Raw genomic sequence first — 15,137 nt, forward strand, 5'->3', positions numbered from 1 at the left:
ATATAGGGCTTTAAAGGTAATAACCAGCACCTTGTACCAAACTCTGTATATTATTGGCAGCCAGTGCAGAGTCCGGAGCCCTGGCTGAATGTGCTCCCATCTTGGGAGCCCCAATAACAACCAGGCCGTGGCATTCTGCACTAACTGCAACTTCCGGGTTTGACACAAGGGCAGCCCCATGTAGAGGGCATTACAGTAGTCCAACCTCTACTGCAATTAATGCAATGAAAAATGGAAAAGCACCTGGGCCAGATGGATATACAGCTAAATTTTTTAAAACCTTCAAAGAGGAGCTAATTCCGAAACTTCAGAAATTGATGAACATGATAAGAATAAAAAGGAAAATACCAAATACATGGAAGGAAGCTGTTATTTCGTTGATTCCAAAGGAAGATAGAGATGTCACGAATGTAAAAAATTATAAACCAATCTCACTATTAAATAATGTCTATAAAATATATACAAGAATCTTAGCAGAACGGCTTAAACAATATTTGATAAATTTTATAAAGGAAGATCAAGCGGGGTTTCTCCCCAAAAGGCAAATAAGAGACAATATTAGAGCTGTTGTAAATATTGTAGAATATTATGAAAGACATCCAGAAAAGGAAGTAGCATTATTCTTTGCGGATGCAGAGAAAGCATTTGATAATTTAAATTGGGACTTTATGTTTGCAGTAATGGAAAAAATGGAGTTGGGGGAAAACTTTATAAGGATGATAAAAGCAATATATACTGAACAACGTGCAAGGTTATGTATAAATACAGATCTTACAGAAGACATGATCATTAGCAAAGGTACAAGATAAGGTTGTCCGCTTTCCCCACTGTTGTTTATAATGACTCTTGAAATCTTACTGATGCAAATCCAAGAAGATAAAGAAATAGAAGGATTAAAAGTAAAAGGATTTACTTACAAATATAGAGCATTTGCAGATGATATAATGTTTATAAATGAAAATCCCATACAAGTCACACTTTTGTTAGCTAAAATATAAGAATATGAGGAATTGGCGGGACTGTGTATTAATAAAGAAAAATCAAAACTTCTATGTAAAAATATGCAAGTAAGCAAACAAAAGGAACTGCAGAAGATAACGGGATGTGAAGTTACCTCTAAGGTAAAATATTTGGGTGTGGAGATAACAATGAAGAATATTGACTTGTTGAAAAACAATTATGAGAAGCTATGGCGTAAAATGGATGAAGATATGATAAAATGGAATAAACTTAATTTGTCGTTGCTTGGCAGAATAGCTGCAATTAAGATGAATATTTTGCCAAAAATAATGTATTTGTTTCAAACTATTCCGATTGTGAAAGACAGTAAACAATTTAATAAATGGCAAAGGAAAATTTCAGAGTTTGTGTGGGCTGGGAAGAAACCAAGGATCAAAATGAAAATCTTAACAGATGCAAAAGAGAGGAGGATTCCAATTACCAGATTTTAAATTATATCATGAAGCAGTTTGTCTAGTGTGGATAAGAGAATGGGTGATGCCGTTAAACAAAAAACTTCTAGCGTTGGAAGGTCATGGAAATAAATTTGGCTGGCACACTTATATGTACTATGGGGAAAAGATGGATTTTTTTTCTCTCACTATTATATAAGAAATAATTTGTAAATACTTGGATGAAATATAAGAAGTATGGGGACGAGAGAAAACCGTTATGGATAGTGCCAGCAGAACTAATAAAAATAACAGCTGAGACGGGTGAAGAAAAGTGGTTGTCATACAATCAACTATTAAAAATACAAAGTGGCAAAATAGAATTGAAAACTGCTGAAGAGTTGAATAATAAATATGATTAGTTCCAAATGCAACAAATAAAGAGCTTGGTGGAAAATGATATTAAAACTGAAGGAATAAGAAGAGAGCAAACAGAAATGGAAAAAGTTCTGCTTGGAGACAATGAAAAATTAATTTCAAAATTATATAAATTACTTTTTAAATGGTCTACGGAAGATGAAGTAGTGAAATCTCAAATGATTAAGTGGGCAATTAATGTAAATAAAGAAATACAGATGGAAACTTGGGAATATTTGTGTAAGAATTCTATAAAGCTTTTGACATGTCATAGTATTAAAGAGAACTGTTTTAAAATGATGTACAGATGGTATATGACTCCTAAAAAGTTGGCAAAGATGAACAAAAAGATGCCAGATAGATGTTGGAAATCTAAAAAACATGAAGGTTCTTTCTACCATATGTGGTGGACTTGTGAAAGAGCAAAAAAGTATCGGCAGATGATTCAACAAGAAATTTCTAGGATTTTGGGATACGAATGTAAGAAAGTTGCAGAGACCTTTCTGTTGGGATTACAAATGGAAAAATTTCCAAAAGAAGATAGAACTATAATCTGGTACTTGCGTTCAGCTGCTAGGACACTGTATGTGCAGTTGTGGAAGCAAGAAAAAATACCCGAAAAATGGGATTGGATTGTAAAAGTTATGACATGGAGTGAAATGGACAAATTAACAAGAATTTTAAGAGACTATGACTTAGAAGTTTTTAAGATGGAGTGGAAAAAGTTTAGAAGATATGTAGAAAAAGAGTGGAAAATAAAAGGACATTGGACAATTTTTGATAATGATTAAGTCTTAGAAGGAAGAAGAATATTAATCTTTGTTTTTATTAGTTAAGGGTACCTTTAAATGTTAGTATTTTAAGTAAATAACACCGGCGGGGGTCAAGTAACGGGGGGAGGGGTGGTTAGAAAGTAATATATGGGATAGATAAAAAGAAGTTATTAACGATGCAAGAAATAGATATTGTTACCATATGTTACTAAATAAAATTGTTTTAAACATCAAAGCCAATATACCAACAGCAGCAACATCTGGCAAAGGAAAGAGCTTTGCCCTTGGCCTTGTTTAGGGGACTCCTGCCAGTTATTGTGTCACCTGAGGGTCAATTTGAGACAGTGCGGGGGGGGGGGTGTTCTTTATGCTAAGCCTCCATAGATTTGCAACTCTTTCACCAAAGCTTTCCAAAGGTCTTTTAGGCTTGGCAAGCCCTTCCCTGTTTTTCAGAGCTACTGTCTGTCAGGCTGGAACTCAAGCTACTAATTTTTATAATTCAGATCCTGAAGTTGGTTTCTCAGTAGAATCCCAGATCCTTCCTGTTATTAGACTGGGAACCTTCTGTTACTTATTTAAGCATACAGAGAGTATGCTTCTGGTAGACGTTATCCAAAGTGAGAAACAAAAATAATCTGAATTCAGAAAAGTCAAGAACAACCCCAATATACCCTTTGTAGTAAATAAACCAACTATTGCAAGATAAAAGATAAAATATAGCGGCAGATGAAAGCCTCCAATTAGCCAGCAGGGAAAGCCTTTTGAAAGGGGCAGGTTTTTGCTTGACACTGAAAAGCTGTACAGGAAATTGGGTGTTGCAAGACTTGAGTCTGCCTTTAGAGCCCAAGACTCTTCAAATGATTTCTGGAAACTTCCGCCATGGTGGGCCTGCTGGATCAGTGCTCTAAGCTTATCTTATTCTTGGCCAGGGCTTTTTTGGTAGAAAACTCATTTGCATATTAGGCCACACCTCTGATCTCACCATTGTTTCACATAGGGCTTTTTTGGTAGCAAAAGCCCATCATGAACTCGTTTGTATATTAGGCCACACCTCCTTATGCCAAGCCAGCTGGAGCTGTGTTCCTGTCCGTTCCTGCTCAAAAAAAGCCCTGCTCTTGGCATTTGCACAGACTAAGAGAGGCTCCTCTTATATCCCCTGCCCTTTTTGAGAGGTGACAGAGATTAATCCCACTGTTGACACAAATTTAAGATTGCTAGAACAGACCAAACATCTAGACTGGAATTCTGTCTCCAGCAGTGGCCAGTCAGGATTCTAGGAAGCTTGCAAGCAGAGTGTATTGGTGAAAGCCAACCTTATTTTCCTGCAGCTTGTGGTATTTAGCTATATATTACTAAATGGAAGTTTTCTTAATAGCCATTGATACTGAACATCACCTTCTGGTGGCAGTGAATTGCAGAAGTTCATTGGGTGGTAGGATCTAGTTTCTTGTCTTTTGCAGTGGGCAACACTGAGGATTGAACGGGGTGCCAAAGAGAAGAACCATCTACTTTACAAGCCCTATGCCAATGGTAAGAGACCCCCTTCTCTTGGGGTGGGGAGGGGTGCACGTCCCTTCACTGTGTCTGGCTGGAAAGTTCAGCATGTGTTTTTGCTTTAGGTATCATTGCAAAGGAACCCACTTCATTGGAGGAGGAGATCAAGGAGATCCGGCGAAGCAATAGCAACAAGGCCCTGGATGCCCCTGAGTTTGAGCTTTCCGACATCTTCTACTTCTGCCGCAAGGGCATGGAGACTATCATGGATGATGAGGTGACCAAGCGCTTCTCAGCTGAAGAGCTGGCATCCTGGAATCTGCTGAGCAGGACCAACTACAACTTCCATTACATCAGCCTGCGGCTCACAGTGCTCTGGGGGCTGGGTGTCATCATTCGCTACTGCTTTTTGCTGCCACTCAGGTAAGATCCAGCATTGCTTGGGGGCCCCCAATAGGAACACCAATAAAGATCTGTGTGATGACCAGGTCATTAAAGATGTGCACAAAAACCAGGTTAGGCATTTTGTGTTACCCATTCTCTGCCCTGGTAGGAAAACAAGGCTAGTAGCTTGAGAGCAGGAGCGGGCAGTAGTTTATGATAGGAATCACTCCTGTTTGAAAGGGCTAGTTTGAAAGCCCTCCCTCCTCCCCATCCTCTGAAGTTTGTGCTTCATTTCCTTGTCTTTTTCTCTCTTTTGCAGGATAGCCCTGGCTTTCACTGGCATTAGCCTCTTGATAACCGGCACTACAGTGGTGGGCTACCTGCCCAACGGAAGGTGAGTTCTTGCATTTGGACTGCAGAAAAGATTTCCATCCCATCTCAGATGTGACCATTACTTGGGTGACCTCTCAGCCAAACCTTCCTCACTGGTTGATTGTCAAGGAAAGGTTGCTATTGACTCCTTCACAGAAGAGGTGCCAGCCCCAGGAAGGACAGAATCCTCCTTCCTGATCTTACCTTGAGAAAGGACTGGAATCTAGTGGGTATCAGCAGGCTGGACTTGGAGTCATTCCTCATGATTAGATCATCTAGAAAGAGACTTCCTTCAGAGCCATGCTGCTAGCCATTCTCCTGATGGGGTGGGAAGAGAGACCCCAACAGTGGTCATTGTAAAGTTCAGTTCTGTGGAGTGCTCTCTAAGACACTAAAAGTTGCCTGCAATGTGGCCTAGCCTTTAAGAAAAAGATAGATTTATAAGGTGGGGAGGGGAGGGGAGATTTGAATTTAGTCCTCAGATTAAGGCTACCTAACAAGGTGGTTTACCTTGCCATTTCAGGTGCAAAGAGTTTCTGAGCAGGCATGTCCACTTGATGTGCTATCGGATCTGTGTGCGAGCCCTCACCGCTATCATTACCTACCACCACCGGTATGCAGGGGATTAAGTGGGACAATGTGGTTCATTTTCCCAAGAAAGTCTGATTCCCATGTTGACACTGATTAGGCTTGTGTATTCCATGGGAAAACCTGCAGAATATGGTATATTGAAAACATTTCTAGGGATCTCAGCTTTTAAAAAAAAATTAATGTTTCTTGTCCTTTATGTTTGCAGAGGAACACATAGAAGTGTGTGGGCGGTACTAGTGAAAACTCATATATAACGAAGTGAATGAATCAGGGTTCAAAGGGTGGGGCTTCAGTACTCCAGATAACTCCTTGCTCCACCCCAGGAAAAATGCAAATCAGTTTGATTTTCATATCACTGGTCACAGAATTGAGCAATATGAACATAATTTCAGTTTTGTGCAAACTATACACAGGCATGCCTTTGGTATGTTAACTGGGTCACCATTTGTGGAACTGGACATGAAGGTTAATTGCTCATGGGAAGGTGGGTGCTTAGGAAGAGGTAGCACCTGAGAGAGAACCTCTCTCTAATTCTCTTCTAGAGCAGATGGCATTTGACCTTTGGTCTTTCATGCTGATTTCTTTTCCTTCCGTCTTCAGGGAAAACCGACCCCGCAATGGAGGGATCTGTGTGGCTAACCACACATCTCCTATTGATGTCATAATTCTGGCCAGTGATGGCTACTATGCCATGGTGAGTTCAGGATGCACTATCAATCTTATGGGATTGGGGGGGGTGTGATTCTGTTTGTGGTTCACTGTGATTCTCAACCCCTTTCCACACTTCGGAGGAGGATGTACTTGAGCAGTTTGCTATCTTGACATCATATGGGTCAAAGGAAGACTGTTCTTCCACAGTGCTGTCTGAAGACTTCCCCCATGCCTGCTGATGAAGAGGGGAGGGGGGGAGTCCCTTCCTTTTCTGTGAGACTGGCACCCCACCCACTGAGGTAGTGACAAAAGTTAACTTTCTTGACCCATGCCCTGCAGCCTGGCATGTTTTTATGCAATTAAAGATGCATGTAAGTTAAAATACTTGTTATTTGGGAAGGCTGTCTTAATTGGGCTGGAGGCAGCTTAATCAAAGCTGCCCATGAAGGCAAGAGACTCTTATCTTCCTCTTCAGGCTAGCATTACAATCTTTTCTCTGACTCAGGTGGGCCAGGTTCATGGAGGACTCATGGGGATGATCCAGAGGGCCATGGTGAAAGCATGTCCCCATGTGTGGTTTGAACGCTCTGAGGTTAAGGATCGTCATCTAGTGGCCAGAAGGTATGTACACAGTGCCCCGTGGTCTGTCTCGGTAGAGCGAATTGTTAGCAACCACTTGCAGGGTGTGGATGGGAGGCTTCTAAATAAAGATGACTGGCTGATGGGAGGACCTTGTAGGCTCAGCACTAGAATCTCCCTCCGAAGCAGCCAAAGATGTGCTAATTGGCAATGTGCACACAGACTGACTGTCTCGCTCTTTCTGCCCGCAGACTATCAGAGCATGCTCACGATAAAAACAAATTACCCATCCTGATTTTCCCAGAAGGTAAGCAGGAATTAAAGCAGACAAGTAACTCCTGTAAAACTCCATTCCATGTTGCCATGGTGTTCCAATTTATTGATGGATGGAAATGGGAGTTGGGAAATTAAAGCGTAGAGCTGAATGAACTCAGCTCTTATACTTTTTCATTCAAACCTGTGATTTGAGTTGCAGGACTATGGTGGCGACTGGGAGAGACACTCTATTTTCACACCTGTAGGGTGAAAGCCCTAAAAATAGCTTTGCTCCATTTGAAACCAAAGCTGCTTGTCAGACTTCATTGGGACTTGCTTGCCTTCACACAAACACTCCCTGTTATTGATAGCTTTGAGCAGAGCTTTTTTTGAGCAGGAATGCAGTTCCGCTGGCTTGGTGTCAGGGATGTGACCTAATACGCAAATGAGTTCCTGATGGGCTTTTTCTACAAAAAAAGTCCTGTGCAAAACAATGGTGACATCGGGGTATGGCCTAATACGCAAATGAGTTCCTTCTGGGCTCTTTCTACCAAAAAAGCCCTGGCTTTGAGTACTAATTCTGTCCTGTGCTGTGCTGTGCTGCACTGCTAGCGATAACTGGTCTTGCAATGATGCTGTTTCTCTTGGCAGGTACCTGCATCAACAACACATCTGTAATGATGTTCAAGAAAGGGAGCTTTGAGATCGGTGCCACAGTTTATCCTGTTGCCATCAAGGTGAGAAATAAGTCCCCTTTTAGTCAAGCATCCTGAAGTTTGCTGGGTAGAGCTGGAGGACAGTATCTGTATTGAGACCAGCATTGAGAAATTATGCAGTCTTACAGACAGGGGCTCTGGAATTCTCTATTATGAAACCAAGGCCCTGGCACTCCAAAGAATCAAATTATATGAAGCTGAAAATAGACCAACAGAAGTACGCAGACCATTGCGAAGTTCTGCTGCGAGAGCCCTGTTGAAATGAATGGGAGCCACCCGAGCGGAGAGTTTGTGGAAGTGCTTTAATTAAATGCAAAGGCACTAGAAGGAGGGGTAGAAGTACTCAGGATGATGCATGGGAGTGGTAATCAGCAGTTTCACTTTGCTGGACAAGTAAAATCTTGGAAGAAGTCCCTGTCCCCACCCCCCACCCCTTAGCTGAGTTCTTCCCAAAGATTTCTTGAAACATGTTGAGGTATGTAATAAATCCTGAGGAGTAGCCGTGATAAATCCTGTTTGCCCTTCATGTTGTGCTTTTCTGATCTCTCCTGTAGCCAGAAACCCACCCAAATCTCAGCTTTCTATTTTAAAATATTATCTCTAGCTAAATAAGCCTAGACACTTAATGTTTAGGAGAGAATCTTGGGATTTTTAAGAGAGAATTTTAACATGTTCAAATCACATGGTATGTGGAATTCTTTGATTTCTTCTTTTGCATTTCTTTTTAAACCACTCTTGTGTGCAGATGGTTGTGGAGATTTCCACAGCCTTTAGTTCTGGTCAAGAATTGTTTGCCTTCCATACTTGTGTGTGTGTGTGTGCGCAATCTCAGCTTCCACTTAAAATAAAGTACACTTTTGCATTTCATGATAGACATGCACTTGAAAAACATTACTGTAATTTACCATTCAGATTCTTCACAAGCAGTGGGCAGATGGGTGTGGATTCTAGATAGGCATACCTTCTTCCTGGAGCTGGAGCAAGGGTGGGGGGCTCCAGAGGGAACTCTCTTCCTGTTTCTCTGCTGACCCACACACCTCACTCTGGCTTCAACATAGATTTCTGCCCCCCTCTCTCTATGGTTTGGGTGACCTTTGGTGTTTTTTAGCCTTTTCTTTTCAGGTGCCCATCATGTTTTAATAGATAAATATCAATTTGTTGATGCCCTTTCGTCATGAATCTCCTTTATTGTTGTTGTTGTTGTTTTTAACCTGAAGTATTGCCCAGGTCTTCATAGTTGCCCTAGGGATCAAGCAATCAGCATGCTGTGCAGCTGGCTTTTATCTGCCTCATAGGGTTGTTGTGAAGCTACAGTGAAGTAAATCATGTCTGCTGCCATTTGCTCCTTGAAGAGAGGATACAGCACACATCAGATAACTAATATACATCAACTGGAACTCTTCCTTTTAGGCAGTTGCTTACAGGATGTTTCTTGATGCATTCTGTAAGCCACAGAGAATGGGAGGTGTAGAAACTGTCTAGCTTTGGTGATGCTTTTGCCTTGGCCCTGGCTGGTGCCAGAACATTTCACTGTTTTGCTTCCCCTATTTCTGTCCTTCAGTATGACCCCCAGTTTGGAGACGCCTTTTTTAACAGCAGCAAGTATGGCATGGTGACCTATTTGCTGAGGATGATGAGCAGCTGGGCAATTGTCTGCAGTGTCTGGTATTTGCCCCCAATGACCCGGCAGGTGAGCGAACTGGGCTGGGATTGGGCTGATGGTGGATGAACAGGTAGCTTAGCAACCATGCCCCCACCCCCTTTTGCCAGAAATGATCGACTCTGTTCTTCCTTAGGCTGATGAGGATGCAGTGCAATTTGCCAACCGGGTGAAGTCTGCCATTGCTCGACAGGGGGGCCTTGTGGATCTCTTGTGGTGAGTCCCAAGGCAAAGCTATCTTCTGACTCTTCTCTGGGGAGAAGGCAGGAAGGGAGCAGATTCACTGAACTCCTGATCCTTGGGCTGATTGCTCCATCAGATTATTAGCCCGTTCATTCCTGTGCTACCTATTTATCTTCTCGATGCAAAGCAAGTGCTCTGCCATCCCATCATTTTGTTGGGACAGCACATCCCCAGACCTCTGACCTCATGTTCAGATCACACATTATGTGGAATTCTTTTATTCTTGTTCTGCATTTCTTTTTAAAACCAAATCAGGCTGCGTCTGAGCAAACAAAAGTCAGGCAGGAAAAGTCTGCTAAACTTTTTGTACTCAAGTTATTTCAGTTCAAAGTTATCCTCCTCAAGTTGCTCTTCTACCAATAGTGGGTGGTGAAGAGTGCTGCAGGGAATAGTAGAATACACTTCACCCCTGCAGGTGGGAAAACAGTTTGGGAGGCCAATTTTGAGATTTAAAAGGCTGGAGGACAACATATTATGCAGCCGCTTTCTAAATGCATTTCTTCTGTTTGGGTGCAGCCTACTTTGAGTCTTTAGAAACAACAACCACACTAAGTGCAGTTTGAGCCTCGAAAAGGAAAGAGAGCTGCAGTTGGCATCTAGAGGGCCATTTCTCTCTTCCCTTCACCAAACCTAGGGGGTTTTAATATGGTCCAGCTTTGGGAGCTCAGGAGCTGGCATTAATGGGAACAGACGCTGGACAATGCAGAATACTGCATTGAATCTTAAAGGCTGCAGATTGCTTTGCATCTTAATACTTTTTCTATACTGAAGATACTGTCAGGCACGGAAGAAACATAGAACCTGTACTCTAATCACATATGTGGCTCCCCACCCCCGGTGTGCCATCTCTAATTGATTGCACTGTACATGCACACAGCCCATAAATCCTATGTCATCACAGGCGAAAATCCATGAATGAGGTTCATGTATGGGGTGGATAAAATGAAAGCACTGTTAGACTGAGATCTTGCCATTCTGTAGACAAACAAATTTGGCCGGAAGGGCTTTTCTCCCCATTCTCCTCTTTCAGCATTCCTGCTTCTTCTCTCCACCCCACCCAACTCAGCTCCTTCTGGATATTTCTTTACTATTTCTAGTTCACAAATCCCACCCCCACCCCAGCATCTGTAGCTGAAATGAACTTCAAACACAGTTGCAGGGTGTAAGTTTCACACCAGGTCCAGTACTGGAAAGGAAGCTTTCAGTTCACCTTCCCTCCATGTAGGGGACCCTCTGTGTTTGCTGGGGATTACATGATCTCCAGAAATCTCTTTTTCCACAGCAGACTCCTTGTGAGACCAGGGCTTATGTGTGCTGGCATCATGTCATGTTGTAAGGTTCCATGTGTGTTGCAGTGGGGCACATGAACACAAGTCTCTTTGCTCTGCCCCACAGCATGTGAATTCTATGGGAGGAGATCTATGCAAGGGTAAAATTTGCAAAGCCATCATTCGTTGTGCATGAAAGAGTTCCATGGGAGTGGAGAAGGCAGAGCTGGTGCCAGATCTTCTGTACATGCTCTTGGCCAGCTCTTCTGTACAGTTCAAAGATGCTGTAGAACTTGATTCTCACAGTGGGAGGAGACCTTTTTGAAACCAGCAGGGCATGGGGGTGCGGCACAAGTTCCTCCTATCTCTGTTCCTGCCAGTTTTTTATTGGGCTGGAGGGTGGAGTGTTAAACCTGCCTTTCTCTTCGGCAGATTGAGTGAGTTTTCTATCCAGGATTTCATTGTTCTCTATCCCCATCTCACCCAACCCCTGCTCCTTTCTAGGGATGGAGGTCTAAAGAGGGAGAAGGTGAAGGACACATTCAAAGAGGAGCAGCAGAAACTCTACAGCAAGATGATTGTGGGCAACCACGAGGACCGGAGCCGCTCCTGAGTATCCTGGATGGCGGCGACTGCATTACCCACTGCCTCAGAACTCTTTCCAGCCCTGTCTTTCCAGGTCCCCCCTGGAGCAGCAGGTTCTTCTTCAGGCTCTGGCTGTCTTTGACTTCAGCAGCCCCCCAGTGGTCCTGCTTAGGGGCCACTGAGAAAGAGGCCTTGTCTTAAACATTGTTGCCCAAACAGCAGCATCGAAGGACTCGTTGCCATGCTTCGGAGTGGCAGTTTGGGCTGCCCGTATTTGTGTGTGTGCGTGTGTGTGTACATGCTGGAGGATGCCTGTGTGTGTGTGTGTGTCTATATATATATATATATATATATATAATGTGTGTGTGGGTGTGAGCGTGTGCAGGCTTCTCCAGTGTGGCTTGGAGCACAGCTGGACTAGTCAAGCCCCTACTGCCAGTGACAGATGCCTCCTGCAGATTTTTCCCCTGTTGCAATCTCAGGGGAAAGGCACAAAGATCTTTTTGCCTCCTTTCTCTCCCCTTCCCCCCCAACTGACTATGGATGCATGGACACACTTTGCATTTTATAATTAAATGATGATATGAACAGAAGCCTTGTGTTGACTGTTCCCTGGTGCCTTTAGAGCAAAACTGTGCAGCTCAAAGCAGGAGGAGTTCTCCCATTTTTAAAAAAAAAAAAGCACAGCTAGGTATTTTAGCTGGGGCTTTTCTGGTCTCCTGCCATGTCCAGCTCTTTAGTGGGCTGGAGGGCTGCCCATAGAATTTGCCTTCCTTCCCACACTTCACAGCCTAGCCACAAAAGCAAGGTGTAGCAGTGAATTTGGGGGATGTGATAAATGCCATCTATCTGAGAGAGGCAACCATAGGGTAATTTTATCCGTGCCACCTTAAGGTGTTCAAAGGTCTCAAAAACTGCTTCCCAAGCCTGATTGTTATAAATTTCTAAAGCCACCCTGTTTCCTCAGCCCAGGGATGGGCACCAGAGAAAGAAGACACAAACCCTTTAAAGCCAAAGCAGATCAGAATGAACACGCCCACAGCCATCTACACAAGAATAAAATACTTATATTGGAATGAAAGCGAGAGGAAGGTGCTGTCATTTTTCAAAGCATTGCACTTTCTACCTAAACATAGAAAAGGTCTTTGAGCAGAAGATACTGTCTCACAGGGAGTTAGATTGGTGGTCTGTCTAGCCCAGTACTGTATTTTCCGGCAGTAGCTCTTCAAGATTGCAGCCGTGCACCCAGCATTGCTACCACCTTTTGAAACTGGAGCTACTCAGGACAGAATGTGGTTCCTTCCCTAACTGTATGCATGCCTCTGCTCTAACAGGAGTTCTTTCTCAGATTCCCTGGCACAGCCAGCTTCAGGGCCAGTTTCATCCTTTTCCCTCCCAAGGGTTAGGGTTAGATTCATCCCCACATACATTTACCATTTGTCACTCTATAATGTGAGAGGAGGCCCATAATCTCCAGGAACCAGAGTGGAAATTCCAAAGTCCTGTTTTTGGAATGTTGCAAAGTCTCAGGTCATTATTTTTGAGCATCTAGCAAAAATATTATTTTTCTATGTCCATGTAGGCGAGAAGTTTGACATTTAAACAAAAGAAATCTCAGGATTCTGCAGTGGTTGCTAGATTTGATTAATGTTGTAGATTTTTAAAAATCAGTTTGTTTACTTTTCTGGGTGAGAAAAGTAAACAAACGGATTAAACTGGGTGGGTTCTGTTGTCCAGTGAATGACTGATAGGCAGATCCCACACACAAGGCTGCTGACTGCCTAATTTAGGGCAACTAGTGCACAAAAGTGCTCAACTCAGAGCTGTGCTGGTTTTGTGTACATATGTTGAGCTTGAGAAGTACAACCCCATCCCCAGTCTGTGAAGCGCCTTGTCCTCCTGTGTCCCTATACAGGTAGCAATCAGGCAGAGCTAGGTTTTTCTTACCTCATTGAATGGCAAGTTGTCTGGCATGCTGAATTTCCCAGTCCTTTTCAATAGCATCCTTTTGGGTCCTGTTGAGCTGAGGCAAACTCAGGTTTTAATTCATGCCTGTAAAGTCTTTGAAGTCGGGCTCTGCCCCACAGGGCTGACATCTCAGCATGGTGAAGCTGAACTCTCCCTGGTCGAGTGCCCTCTTTTCAATGACATCATCATTCTTGCTTTCTGTAGCCCGCTCAAAAAAGTTTGAAGCAAAGTGGGAGCAGCCTTAATGAGTACGCCTGGCTTTTTCCTAGGCAAAGATTACCAGAGATGGCTTGCAGCAGCCCTCCCCTCCCCCAGTCCTCGAGTCAGCCATGCACCCAAATTGCTGCCTTTCTCTTGTTGCTTGCAGATAATCTCCATGAAACTTCCTGTCTTTCTGGTCTCTGTGGTGGTGGGCTGTTCTCCCCAGGATGGGGCAGAGGTCTTCCCTATGCCTGCAGCAGGTTCTGGCCTGGTTGCCACTTCCTGGAGACAGGAAGATAACTCTGTCCAGGACCCCTCTGGGAAACAGCCCAGCCTCTTTGTTCCCTCCTGTGTATACTCAGCCCTGAACTTTGCCCAGAGCTGATAAGGAGAAGCCTGCTTCTTCCAGGGGCCAGTTTAACACAACTGCCACCACCACACCCAGTTCCTTAGCATCTCCCATCCCACAAAGGTAAACAGGCTGGGGGAGGAATGTTCTTCACACTGACTTTTGGTCAAAGGGTGGGTTTGGGATATTGCAGTTTCCTCTGGCTGCACCTGGTGTTTTTGTAGAAGGGAGGAAAGCACTGAACAGCTTTCCAGGAACAAATGGCAGCAGTTTTTAGCCCTGTGGCTCAGAGTGGTAAAGCTGCAGTACTGCAGTCCTAAGCTCTGCTCATTACTTGGAGTTCAATCCCGGCAGAAGCTGGGTTCAGGTAGCCGGCTCCAGGTTAACTCAGCCTTCCATCCTTCCGAGGTCGGTAAAATGAGTACCCAGCTTGCTGGAGGGAAAGTGTAGATGAATGGGGAAGGCAATGGCAAACCACCCCGTAAAAAGTCTGCCATGAAAATGTGAAAGCAACATCACCCCAGAGTCGGAAATGACTAGTGCTTGCACAGGGGACTACCTTTACCTTTTTACTAAAGCACTTCCATCAGGATTATTTGAGAACAGAAGGAGTTCTTCTGCATTGGACTTGAGGTCTGTCTTACCCAGCATGCCTAGATGCCTCCATGAAGATTAGAGGCAGAGCATGGAGGCAACAGTATGCTCCTGCTATTCCCGCCCCCCCCCCCAAACAAGAAATTGCATATAGAGGTTCCGTTTAACTGTTAACAGCTATTGGGTAGCTTGTCATTACATCTGGATTCCGCTAGTACAGTATGCCTCATATATATCAACATGGTAGCTGCAACTACATGAGATAAAGTGGTCAGGTCTCTGGTTTCTAAATTCTCATAAATAGCACCTTCGGGGAAGAGGAAAAGGCTTAGAACCGTGGGGAGGAAGTCTAACACTTGCACTGGGCCATTTTTACAGCTCTGAAATAGTTCTTGAGAAAAGGGAAAGGTAGAACGATGCACACTTTTATGCATGCAGCTGTGGAATGGCTTGAGCATTGCACATAGGCTTGACATGGTATTGGAAATGCTTTGAAGCCCTTCTCCCTTCACTGCCTGAAATGGGCCCTCATTCCCCCTCTCTGTGAGTCCACTCACTTCTTTGTTGCTTTAGATTTTGTAGCAATAGCTTCTTTTGCAGGGTTCCAGGTATTTCGGCAAACTGTATCTGTTCCCAGAGCTCTCTG

The 15,137-nt window shown here is 43.7% G+C and overlaps 1 protein-coding gene across 3 annotated transcripts in view; it reads left to right on the plus strand.

Moving 5' to 3' along the window:
- The window catches only part of GPAT4 (glycerol-3-phosphate acyltransferase 4), a 29,983-nt gene extending 18,011 nt beyond the window's left edge, over positions 1 to 11,972 (plus strand). For all 3 annotated transcript variants that reach the window (XM_060250771.1, XM_060250773.1, XM_060250772.1), the window contains 11 exons: positions 4,042 to 4,111; positions 4,201 to 4,498; positions 4,779 to 4,853; positions 5,355 to 5,444; positions 6,023 to 6,116; positions 6,579 to 6,694; positions 6,904 to 6,959; positions 7,559 to 7,644; positions 9,185 to 9,313; positions 9,420 to 9,499; positions 11,299 to 11,972. In XM_060250771.1, the coding sequence (XP_060106754.1) occupies positions 4,042 to 4,111; positions 4,201 to 4,498; positions 4,779 to 4,853; positions 5,355 to 5,444; positions 6,023 to 6,116; positions 6,579 to 6,694; positions 6,904 to 6,959; positions 7,559 to 7,644; positions 9,185 to 9,313; positions 9,420 to 9,499; positions 11,299 to 11,407 (1,203 nt within the window). In that variant the 3' untranslated portion in view covers positions 11,408 to 11,972. The remainder of the gene's footprint in view (positions 1 to 4,041; positions 4,112 to 4,200; positions 4,499 to 4,778; positions 4,854 to 5,354; positions 5,445 to 6,022; positions 6,117 to 6,578; positions 6,695 to 6,903; positions 6,960 to 7,558; positions 7,645 to 9,184; positions 9,314 to 9,419; positions 9,500 to 11,298) is intronic.
- Positions 11,973 to 15,137: the final 3,165 nt, after the last annotated feature.

The sequence above is a fragment of the Heteronotia binoei genome, chromosome 12, assembly GCF_032191835.1.
Source record: "Heteronotia binoei isolate CCM8104 ecotype False Entrance Well chromosome 12, APGP_CSIRO_Hbin_v1, whole genome shotgun sequence".
In the NCBI taxonomy this organism is placed as follows: domain Eukaryota; kingdom Metazoa; phylum Chordata; class Lepidosauria; order Squamata; family Gekkonidae; genus Heteronotia; species Heteronotia binoei.